The sequence below is a fragment of the Prosopis cineraria genome, unplaced genomic scaffold (genome assembly GCF_029017545.1).
Source record: "Prosopis cineraria cultivar Desert tree isolate PC_DT_omini unplaced genomic scaffold, ASM2901754v1 PC4, whole genome shotgun sequence".
NCBI classification, from domain to species: domain Eukaryota; kingdom Viridiplantae; phylum Streptophyta; class Magnoliopsida; order Fabales; family Fabaceae; genus Prosopis; species Prosopis cineraria.
The window spans coordinates 30,959,967-30,972,701 of NW_026555335.1; the positions used below are offsets into that span (position 1 = coordinate 30,959,967).

General features: G+C 33.5%; 2 protein-coding genes across 2 annotated transcripts; both read left to right on the plus strand.

Annotated features, from left to right (window-relative positions):
• Positions 1-7,303: 7,303 nt before the first annotated feature.
• On the plus strand, positions 7,304-8,252 carry LOC129308948 (stemmadenine O-acetyltransferase-like). The gene is made up of 2 exons (XM_054950306.1): positions 7,304-7,603; positions 8,067-8,252. Exons 1-2 carry the CDS (start codon positions 7,304-7,306, stop codon positions 8,250-8,252), a joined length of 486 nt encoding a protein of 161 aa, XP_054806281.1.
• On the plus strand, positions 7,539-9,039 carry LOC129308119 (vinorine synthase-like). The gene is made up of 2 exons (XM_054949133.1): positions 7,539-7,608; positions 8,067-9,039. The coding sequence occupies exon 2, from the start codon at positions 8,343-8,345 to the stop codon at positions 9,030-9,032; it is 690 nt and encodes a 229-aa protein (XP_054805108.1). The 5' UTR covers positions 7,539-7,608; positions 8,067-8,342; the 3' UTR covers positions 9,033-9,039.
• The last annotated feature ends 3,696 nt before the right edge of the window (positions 9,040-12,735 follow it).

Consider the following 12,735-nt stretch of genomic DNA (forward strand, 5'->3'; position numbering starts at 1 on the left):
ATATTAGCAACAATCTTTTATATAAAGCAATATTTTGAGATACTAGACCTTTTCCCCTAAACATAACCTTTTTAGTATCTATTTTTATATAATAATTTTAGGATTAATACAATAATAGATTTCTATATTTTTATTAGGTTTTAATTTACTTTTGATCCATCTAGTTTTTTTCATTGTTTCCTCTTCCTATAATTTAAGCTATCAATAATGTTAGTCCCTATACTATAACGGGAACCTAACGTAATAGTAGCTGATGTAACAAAATCCATTATTTTTCTTTCCATCTCTTGCTGATGAGATGGGTTAAAAAAATGAATAAATTAAAGCCAAAAGAAATAGGGGGAAGGGGATAGAAAACCGATAGAGGGAGGGACCTATTAAACTTGTGAAGAACGCTAGAGTGGACCCACACATTGGCCCAGCTGAGTCGGACACCGGAGAGACTTTCAGCCGACAGCGAAGACATCGCCAGAATAGTGACAGCGATGCGCAATCACTACTGGCTGATTTGTTGGTCTTCGATTTTGCATTTTGACAGCACCGAAGGCATTGAACTGGGGTATGGATGATGAGGGCATGCCAGATTCCTATCATTTCAGGGAGAATCATGATTCACTTTTGCAAAGTTGTATTCTTGAAATCGCTGACCTGATCTTTTCATTAAACCATTTTTAATCATGGGAGGAAAAATTTGATTGTTATCAATTAGTAAATAAAAAGCTATGCTTATGCTTGTTTCTATAAGAGAGCACAATAGAACTCGAATTCAAGACTTGCTTCTTTTTGGAAAGAGACACTAGTGCATGGAGCTTACAACCTGACCTGTTCAGGGGGTGTTTGGTTGCATTTCACGTTCTGTTGTTGTATTGCTCTGCACAAAGTGAAAGAGTAACTGAGACATTAGAAATAGAATTTGTGCAATGCCAATTTTTAATTGAAAAGGTGCAAAAGAAGTTGAGTGGGTGGAAAAAGAATACGTTATCCCTTGCTGGTAGGTTAACATTAGTGCAGTCGATTACTCATCAAATGCCTGTGTTTCATATGTTGCATGAGGATATTCCTAAAGGAGTTTGCAAGCAAATCGAGAGGATGCAGAGAGATTTTATATGGGGAAGTGGGGAAGGGAAGAGGGAAATGCATTTGATGCGATGGAAGAGATTATGTTTGCCTAAGGGAGTTGGTAGGTATGGGTTGAAGGATTTAAAAATAATGAATGATGCTTTACTCTGTAAAATGGTGTGGAAAATGATTTCAAAGCTTCAAAAGCTTGTTTCTAAGGTATTAAATGCGAAGTATGAAAGAAAAAATGTTCTTACTAAGAAATGTACAGTGAAGAGTAGGGATTCTGTTATATGGAAGAGACTTGGTGATTTATGGAAAGTGTTGATAAAGAAGGTTGGTTGGGAGGTAAGGAGTGGAAATAAGGTGTGTTTTTGGGAAGACAAATGGGTAAGAGAGGAAGGGAAGCTTGCTGAAAAAGGTGTGCAGTTGATTTCTGCTAATATGAGGAAAAATACGTTGCAGATTATGTTGATTCTAATGGGAAGTGGAGATTGGAGGAGTTGAGGGATTGGTTATAGGGGGAGGTGTTGGAAAGTATTGAAGGAATTTGTCCTCCTTGTTGGGGGGGGGGGATGATAGAATGTGTTGGTTGAGAGGGTCGAATGGGAAATTCTCGATGGTTGCTATGTATGATTTATTGAGAGGTTTGAATAGAATGGAGGAAAGAAAATTATAGAGAGTAATTTGGGGATGGACGGGCCCTAGACGGATTTAAGTATTTTTATGGTTAGTTGCAAATGAATGCTTACTTACTGTTGTTAACAGAAGTAGGTGTTTGAAAACTTTTCCTATATGCTAGAGATTTGTGAACGCAGATGAGGATGTGTTGCATGTTTTGAGGGATTGTAGGTTTGCAAAGCAAGTCTAGAGGGAGTTGTTACAGGGGAAGATGTGTGATGATTTTTTCGAAGCATCTTTGCATGATTGGATGTTGCTGAATCTGTCTTCTAGAAAAGGTCAGTGGGCTGGTTGGGAAATGTTATTTGCTGTCACTATTTGGTTTTTGTGGTATCGGAGAAATAGTTGCTTATTTGAGGAAGGCTTTATATGGCCTGAAAATCTTGTCTTGGTTATTAGGAAGTATGTTAGAGAAGTTAGGGAGGCGTATACTGATAAGGGGAAGGAAAAGGGGAAATTCTATACTACGGTATGTTGGATGAAACCTGATGAGGGGTGGATTAAATTGAATATTAATGGTGCTGTGAGGGGGAATATGGAAGCTGGATGTAGAGGTATTTTTCGTGATCATGAAGGGAGATGGTTAGGCAGATTTGCACGCAAATTGGGTAGATGTAGTAGTGAGCATGCAGAGTGGTGGGCTTTATTGATGAGCATGTCATCAATTCATCATTTTGAAGGGAAGAAAGTGATTCTTGAAACTAATTCTATGGATGTGGCAAGGGTCTGGAGGAATTTTTGCAAACTGGAGAAAGCTGTGTTCATTTTAGGCAGATGGCTGGTCAATTTATGAAGTATGGTGAGTTTTGTGGCTCGTATACACTCAGAGGAAAACTGATGTGCTGATTGGCTAGTGAAATGGAATTTTCTTCAGACCAAGTCCATCCAGCTGCTAGAGGATCCGCCTGAGAGTTTATCTAGTCTGCATAGGGATGTAATGGGCATTTCTTGCCCAATAGAGATTATCTTTTGATTTGTTTCTGTTTGGGCTATCGCCCCGTTCTTAATAAAAAAAAAAAAAAAAAAGAAATAGAATTTGTGGATCTTGGATGCATTATCGTTAGCTGTGAGATCTTTGTTCGGATGGTTGGCACACTACTGGGGTCTACCTTCTTAGGTGGGTTCATCAACCTCATTCTCGAGATTGCCCAGTGCCACGGCCACGAGCATGGTCCTCCTGATACAAACTAATATTTAGACAAGAGGTCAAAAGTGGGTAGATACAAATTGATATTCAGAGAAGACCAAGTCTGAAGCCCTATAGTTGCCCATTGCTCTCACATCTTTTGGAGATAAAGAATTTAGAAACTCAACTACTGTCGCCCGTGATGTCTGAAGTCGAAGGAAAGGAAGCCCATTGCTCTTGCTGAATCATATTGCCAACTAATCACTCGTTTAAACAGATTAGCATATTAGTTATGGTGTTAGATACAAATCAGCTAATTTAACGGTGTCATGCTGTTGAGGGACTAACGTTATTGACGGCTAAAATTATAGGGACTAGGAAAAAAAAAAAAACTAGAGAGATCAAAAATAAAACTCAATAAAACTATAAGGAATAATCATTGTATTAACCCTCAATTTTAATTCCATTATTCTACTGTGGATCAATGGGCAACCAATCTTTGTGGTGTCTACATCTTTCATGTTTGAAATGGATTAAACGTAATAATCCTTTGTAACATAAAATGTTTCTTGTAAAAAAAAAAAAAATGTTAATCACTGTTGTGCTTTGATCTGGCATGAAGGACAAGATTTGAGGCAAGAGTGGTAGCACTCATGTTATCGCACCAAGCTATCGATGGTTGCTTGAGATGAAGACCAATTTCACCAACAAAATATTGCATCCAAGCAAGTTCAAAAGTGAGATCGAACAATGCTTTGCATTCTAACTCTTTGCACTTGATCGATCAATTGCTTTTTGCTTCTTCGCTGACCATGAAACCTGAGAGTCACCCAAGAAGACACAAAACTCGCTGAGTGCTTGCCAATGTATGTCTGTGGGTGAACTGAGAAATTTGCTGAGTTTATTGCCTGCAAAAATGGTATCTGGTCTAGGTTATCAAGTATTTATTAAGAGATCCAAATGATCCAATAACTTGTCTATATAATTATGGATTTTTCAGAGGCAGTCCTCCTTTAAAATACTAGTGACGATTAGCTACGATATGGGTGTATAGGAATTGGAGAACTATTACCATGCCAAATCATTGGAGGAAGTTGTGTTGATCTATCTCTTCAGCCTTAAATAAAGTCCTGTATCGTCCTTGTATGTCTCTATAACAATTTAGATCGCTCAGATCTTTTAAAGCAAACAATGAATTTAGCTTTTTGAGAAACAAAGACCAGTAAATTATATTAAATGGGTTTCTAGTGACGATGATCTCATCTACATATATTAAAACAAACATCATCTTAGATCATCCCTTGAGGAAAAACAGAGAGGGGTCATGTATAATACTTAAAATTTACAATCCAAAAACCTTGGACAAACACTATGGTAATAAAAATCAAACCCATAAAATAATTACCATAGTATAAAAATTATATAACTAATAATTTTCTCAAAGGTATTTAAAAGGTGACCATGACAGAAAAGAATTGAACATAATTTTAAGAGCTATCATGGTTATAAAAATTTTCTCCTAATAAACAAATACTTAAAAACTAATCTTGGTAGAAAAAAATTAAACTAATTAAAAGAAAACCAAAGTTAGAAATTTATTATCTTAATATATTCTAAACAAGGTATATCTAAAAACAACTCTATTTTACGTCCAAAAACAAAAGCTAACATCCTATTACGGCAGAAAAAAGTTTAACATGCTAGATATAAAATAACTTGAAAATAACTCAATTTTACAAAATATGAGCTTAACCAAACTCTTAAACACGTGTGTATAACACCAATTAACTGCTCAATTTTTTATGTTATGACAACAATCTCAACACCAAACAATCGGTAAAATATTTATTTCAAGATAATCAATCAAAAATAAATAATAAATAATTAAATAAAATAATACCAATTTGCAAATGAGTCCCAAACTGATAAAAATATTAATTCTTTCATTGACCCTAAACTGGCACATGCTTTTGGACAATGTCTCATCTCTCAAAAAATAGAGAAAACTATGCTAACTATGCTAGAAATTATCACGATAATGATAAAATCAATCGCTATCCAAACACTTGAAATGATGGGTGGCAAAATAAGCCTAATTTCTTGCGTGGAAAAATAGTTCAACACACTTAATCGGGCACTAACATCTAGTGCAAAGCAGATTCCACCTTCTGATTTCTCTCAAATGGAAAGACAATCTATTCATATCCAAGAGCCTAAGTTGATTTAGAAGAGATGTTGGCCAAGTTAACGAGTTCTTAAACAAAGAGTAATCAAGAGTAAGCTAAAATTAATGCAAGAGTAGACTTAACTCCCAAGAATATTGAGGTGCAAATGAAATAGCTAGATTGCAATCGTAGTGAATGCACAGGTTGATTCATCTCTCAGGAATATAAAAGCACAAATCGGGCAATTAGTTTCTACAATGAATGTCATGTGACAGCATGGCATATCAAACAAAACAATACAAATATATCATCTATGTTAAAGAATGAAAAAGAACTAGTCTATGGCATATCAAAGCATCATGAAGTTGAAAAGAAAGAAGAAAATGAAACGATGGGTGTTGAAAGTAAGGGGCAAATTCAGATGTTCTGACTGGTGAAGGTTTGTTAAAAGTTTTAAATGATTTTTATTTCTGATTTAATTCATCAACCCAATCTTTTAGGCACTTATTCTTTTTGGTTGGTCTCTTTCTATATCTGACGCATGAGACCTAAACCTTATTTTTATGCCTACTATTTTTTTTCACTTCACTTTCTAATACACTATATATTATGTGTATATTTGTATATATACATCATTCATTTAGGCATTAATATATAATAATCTCTGTTCTCTCAAAAGGGATATGGAGAAACTCATTGCCATTCCATATGTTAAATGCACCTCACCAGACAGACAGACATGGCTCATTGATTGTTGCCAAATTCATCAATGGACCAAATTTTGCATTTATCATTGACTAACCTCTTCAGTTGTTACTGCAACATATTTTTTTTTTTTTTTTGGGAAATAGCAACATTTTCTGTTTTGGGACCGAACGTCATCCCATTTCGATGACATAACTATATATACTTCCATCATGCTAGATCATTAGAGATTTTTATAAAAGATTGAACGTCCTAAAATATAAAATATTTTAATAAAAATAATGCTTTATTAATTATGCTTTTTTTAATTGAAAAAATAATAATAAAATTCTCTCAAATTATATAAATGATAATCTAGTCTCTTGAAATTTCATAAGTTCACTAAAGTCTCTAAAGACTTTTGTGTTAATAAATTTTAAATTAAGAAGATAATTTTACTCTTATTGATAAATTGTGATTTTTTATTCAATTATTACGATTTTTTTAAAAAAAGTTGTGAATAAGTGTGTTATTTTAAGTACTTGTTTTTCAATAATAAAAAATTATATTTGACAAGTTGTAATTTCTTCTTCAACTCTTACGATTTACAAAACCACAGTTATTATTCCTTAAACAAAAATTATGATTGTGTCTTATTTTTCAATAACAAAAATTACACTTGACAAGTTATGATTTTTTATTCAACTCTTACAATTCACAAATAAAAGTTGTGATAGGGGCTTCTTATTTCTAATAAGGGTAAAATTATGTTTTCATTTTAAAATTTATTGACACAAAAGTTACTAAAAACTTTAGTAAAATTATGATATTTTAAGATACTAAATTGTCATTTGCATAATTCGGGAGGATTTTATTATCATTTTTCATTTCTAATTTTATCCTTTCTATATATTTTCTCCTCTAACATTCTTTCACAATATAATTATTAAATAAATGATATTTTTAAAAGTTTATATTTTTTGTTTTGAAAAAATAGGTATGCAAAGTATATTTAATGACCTGTAATTTATTAGTATATATGATTTTGTCTAAAATATCGAATAAATTGGGCCGGAGGGAGCATGTAGATATACTAACAAGCCGGCAACAAATTTTCTTTTAACTTCAATTAATTGCGCGCAACCTCACCCTCTGCAGGCCTCTAGAAGATGATTGAGATCGATTATCATTACACCCAGAGAGTATCAACAAAAATGACCTGTACTTTATATGATACAAATTTAGTGAATAAAAAATAATGATGACGGATAATTAAGAGAAGCCAGTAAGAAGAGGATAAAAATGTCTGTTTCGAACAAAAATGTTAAACAGAAAAAACAAAAAGAGTTAGCTTAGTTTATAGAATTTTCATTACCTCTTGTCTACGACGACATCAAATACATATCGACCAAGGTACATATCTAATCTAACATGAATTATTAATTACATTAGATTTCAATGATTTAGATTAAATTTTACTAAACTTTTCGTTTCACTTTTTTTTTTTGTACTTTTTCTCTGCAATATATACACACACCAGTGATAATTGAATTATATTTGTTCCGGGCATACCAGAAGCACTGAGAAAATGAAGATAGGAGTTGAAAAAATCTCTAAGGAGATCGTGAAGCCTTCGTCTCCTACACCTCAACATCTTCGTCACTATCATCTCTCCTTCCTCGATCAGTTATCTCCGGAAGTCAACAATTCATGGGTCTATTTCTTCGACATTGAAACTTCAAACCTATTGAACATCGCCGACGTTTCCGACCGCCTCAAGAAATCATCATCTCAAGTCTTATCCCATTTCTATCCACTTGCTGGAAGACTCTTCAACCAGAGCTTCGTTGACTGCAACGACGAGGGTGTCCCTTATATAGAAACCAGAGTCAGGTGTGGTTGAGTTCTTTTTATTAACTATGCTTTTCATAAGCTTTTGGATAGATATATATTCTTGGTTTTATATACATTATGTACCTTTTAATTCCTATATGTGAGGTTTCTTTTGTCTTGAATATTTCTTCTACTACATTGTTCTTCATTTTCTATATTTTTTTTAATTGGGCTTATACATTTTTTGAGTCTTGAATGTCTTAAGTTTTTTCATTTTTATTCTTCTTCTCTCTCTTTTTAATATATTGTTTTTTCTTTTTTATCTTTCATTTATTCTTTTTTTTACTCAATTTTTTTGTCTCCAATCAAATGGCTCTGGATATTATATTAAATATTTTTATGATAGTTAATTTACCAAATAATTTTAGTATTTTGTTATCTATATCCCAAGGTTTATATATTTATGAATTATGTTATATCTTCTGAATTTTAAATATGAGATTTCTTTTATCTGTCAGAGGTGCCACCTCAGCCACATCCTCGACGACCCCGCTCCTGATTACGTCAGCAAACTGCTTCCTTACGAAATGGATGAAGCCATCGACACAGTCCTCGGAGTCCAAGTCAACATCTTCGATTGTTGTGGAATCGCAGTCGGCATATGCATCTCCCACAAGGTCACCGATGCGTTGTTGTTTTTCTAGTTCGTCAAGAGCTGGGCTGCCGTGGCACATGGCGAATCGGAACAGATCAGAACCCACTTCCAATCTTCCTCACTCTTCCCGCCAAAAGACATGTTGGGGTACAGCCTAGAATTTCACATTCACAGAATCGTATGTAGAAGGTTCGCTTTTGAAGCATCAGTAATAGAATCTCTCAGAGCAAAACATTCCAGCAAGATGAAGAACTTTCCAGAAGGCCAAAAACTGCCTTCAAGAATTGAAGTCTTGTCAACTTTCATATGGACAAGGTTTGTGGCAGTCACTGTGGAAGAAGGAAGCAAAAAAGTTCACTTAGTCGCATGGACAGTGAATCTACGCCCAAGAATGGAACCTCCATTGCCAGAATATGCGTTCGGCAACTATTTATGGATGATTCGAACGTTTCCAACGTTGGAAGAGAACCTTGGAGTGAAGTTAAGAGAGGAGCTAAATAAAATAGACCAGGATTTTATGGTGAAGCTTCGAGAAGCTGATGAATGGAAGAAACTTCAACAGAGAAGTAGCAGCAGAGAAGATAAGATAGTTGTACCATTTGCTTTCACTCCGTTGTGTTGGTTTCCAGTACACGAGGTTAATTTTGGATGGGGAAATCCGACGTGGGCAGGACCACCTACGTGGAAATTCAAGAACTCTGTTGTTTTTAAAGACACCAAATCTGGTGGTGGCATTGAGGTCTATATTAGCCTTTCAGAGGAGGACATGGCTAAATTGGAACGTGACGAGGAATTTCTCGCGCATGTTTCTACTACAAGATTAAAATAATGGCATACTTTTTGTTTCGCAGTAAATCGATGGTCATATTTTGTGAGTATATTTGTGTGGATTGAGTGCTTTTCTCACCATTTAATTTATTATATGTCGTTGTCAATTGTTTACAATCATCTTTGACGAGAGGTTGGCTGTTAATTGACAGAAAGTTATGGGTTTGTTTTATTAAAACAATAATGTAAAAACTCTTATCTAATTATCTAATTATGTATACATTACAAACCTTATTGGAAAACTATAACATGATGGGAAATAAACGAATAAAGTAAAGTCCTAATATCCTTCAAAAGTGGGTCTAGAACCGGGGTACATTGATCTAGTTAAAACTATGTTGCAAAATGATTCCTAAGGATCACCCCTATCATCATGCATTTGTAATATCATGTAATATGATATTGTGACATGTCTTTGGGTTGGATTGCGTGTTTTATATGCCTTAATTGATTTAACTAGCATGTACATGATTTAGAGTTTTCTTTGAATATTGAGTACTCCCTATTATTTAATATTTTACAAGCACTAACTTTGGTAATGACAGGGAAAAAATTTCAGAGACTTAAGAATATTTATTCTTATTATAAGCCTCCCATTTATTTTATATATGTGTATTTTGTGAATGATATTGCCAACTTAATATGATGATTTTTTGTTTTACTTGCACCAATGCATATTATTTCTGTTTGATGTTTGTATTTAATGCCCTAGTGCTATACATGTGCTATTAAAGTGAAACGGGGTCTAAATACTGGCACAAATATGTTTATAATGGGTTATGATTTCCTTTGATTGGTGTAAGAATATTAAATGGTGAGTTATGATATATTTTGTTTCCCTTGTGGTTTTTGTTGATATTGCGGTTAAGTAGAGTTAGGAAACGAGCAGGCTCGACTTATAAGGGATAAGGGCCTAGCCTAAATGACCTTGAGCCCATAAGCGCAGTTTTTCATTTTTTTCCCATTTCTTGAGGCTTGACCTTTATTCGAAGGGCTTAAGGGCAAGCCCACAAGCCCTGTTTCCAAAAAAAAATTAAAAATAAAATTAAACATTATAAATTAGTTAAAATATTCTAAAATTTAAAATAAAACAAATCAATATTTCCATAATCTTCAAGAAATTAAGCATCACACATTTAAAAGACTATATTAATTAGAATATTCATCAATCTAAATCTAAATCCTCCTCTTTATCATCATCTATAAATAAAAATATTTGAACTAGGTATTAGGCATTGTGAAAATATCAAACCTATGCATTTTCATTTCAAAATTTGCACATATTCAAATCCTGAACAACTTATCAAGTATAGCTAGATTAAAGAAAGTTTCAAAAATTAAATCAGACTCATGACCCAAACATGAATTCATGTATATGATCAGCTCATGAACATCAACATGTGCTTGAGTTGGTTTAGCAGCTTGATCCAGCAAAGTGAAGGCAATTATATGATTTGTATGGAGACTGATTTTACAAGTGAGATGCAAATGTTTAATAAAGCGAAAAAAAAAACAAACATGAATCCCATAATAAGATAATGTAGAGCACTGTTCTAAAAACTTTTCAACTAGTTATATCATTGGCTTTGATAATCATGTTTACTCATAAATAGAATGAAATAAACATTTAATAAATACAGTTAGCACTTCAAATAGTGATAACACACCAACAAACCCCTCGATTCACTCTTATGCATGTGGGTAATGTAATAGTTCAATCCATTCTCTGAAGTCTTATATTTAGTTGCCAAAAGTTGTTTTAAATAAAAGCAATAATGAGCGATATGTTCTTCATTGAACACATGAAGAACACTCTTAAAAGAATTTTTTTGTATCCACATGATCTCAAACCTCCAATCTGAGAGTCAATATGTAAGTTACTACCCCTTCCACTAGGACCAATTTGTTGATCCTTGTTGATGATAATATTCTCATCTCTCTTTAAAATGCACAATATAAAATTAAAGTTTTCACATTATCAAGGAAGTTAACAAACACTAGCTAAACAACTTTGTATTGGGCATTGACTGGTTCTTTGACACAGTAGATAGATGCTTTGTTCATCCCTAATGCCTTGTTTAACCATCACCAAAGAATTAACTGAAATCTATAAATAAATCCTTAATCATCTTCTATCTACTTTTAGAACTATGCCTGTTTAACTACTACTAAATAATTATATTTTTCTCACATAAGATGCCACCACAAAGCACTAAAGCTCATAAAATTTATAAACTCTAAAATGAATAATTTCATTCAACTTTTGTTCTCTTTACAAGAGGGAGCATGCCTAATTTATATAGGCTTATAAAGAAGACTATTTCCTAAAATTAAGACCCTAATTTCCTAATACTAAAAAGGAGAAATGATATAAAATAATGATAACATATTTAATCACATAATTTAGGAGATGTGATCCTAAAATTATGGCATTACAGAACTTAGAAATTAATAATATAATTAATTCTAATCTTTAATTAGTCTCAAAATAGGAAATTAAGACTAACCTTGCTCCTTTAGAAAGGGAGTCAAATCAAAATACCATTAAAATAGAAAATAATTTAGGAGAAAATTAAGGGATTATAAAGGATTTAAAATCACACCACCCTTGACTTCTTCACTAGGGTTTCTTGCCTCCTTACTTACAAGAGACTCAACTTGTACTCTTTCTTGTATTGGGCTAAGGTTTGCATCTTTTGGGCTTGACTTTTCATAAATTTAGATCTTAAGCACATTATACACATATAGATGTTCTCCTTTAGGCTTGAGAGGAGTGCCCCAATGCTCTCCAAGCTCTTAGACTTCTTGCATAAGACTAAACAAGGCTTGCTTCATGGCTTTAGTTCGGGCTCTTGTCATTAGACCTTCAATATGTTGTAATGGGTCTTTAGGCACGTTGGATTGAAAGTATTGGGCTCCTTGCTCCTTGTCTTGGGCTCCTTCTATATTACCATGCTCAAGCTTCGTTGCCATTAATGCCATGTCATCCATGCTATGGGGTCTATCATTCCCTCCCATTTGGAAAGTCGTCCTTGAATCTGCAGAATCATATAAAGATAGATCAAAAACATTAAATGTGGCACTAACATTGCCATAAGATCTAGGCAAATCAATCTTGTAAGCATTATCATTAAATCTTTCCAAAACTTAGAAAGGTCTATCTCCTCAAGCTTGAAGTTTGGACTTCCTTTGATTAGGAAATCTCTCTTTCCTTAAATGTAACCAAATCCAATCTCTGGGCTCAAAGATCACATGTCTCCTACCTTGATTAGCTTGCTTGGCGTATTGCTCATTCTTTTACTCTATGTTTGCTTTAACCTTAGCATGTAAGTCCTACACAAACTCAGCTTTTTTCTTGCCATCAGTGTTAGCATGCGCAGAAAAAGGAAAAGGTAAAATATCAATAGGAGATAATGGATTGAAACCATAAACAATTTTAAATGGAGAATAAGAAGTAGAAGAATGAACAGTCCTATTGTAAGCAAATTCAATATGAGGTAAATAATTCACCCAATTCTTCAAATTCTTCTGAATTATTACTCTTAGCAGTGTAGTCATAGTTTTGTTAACTACCTCAGTTTGACCATTAATTTATGGATAGATAGTAGTAGAAAAAAGTAACTTAGTCCTTAATTTATGCTATAAGATACGCCAGAAGTGACTAAGAAACTTCACATTCCTATCATTCACAATAGTCTTAGGTA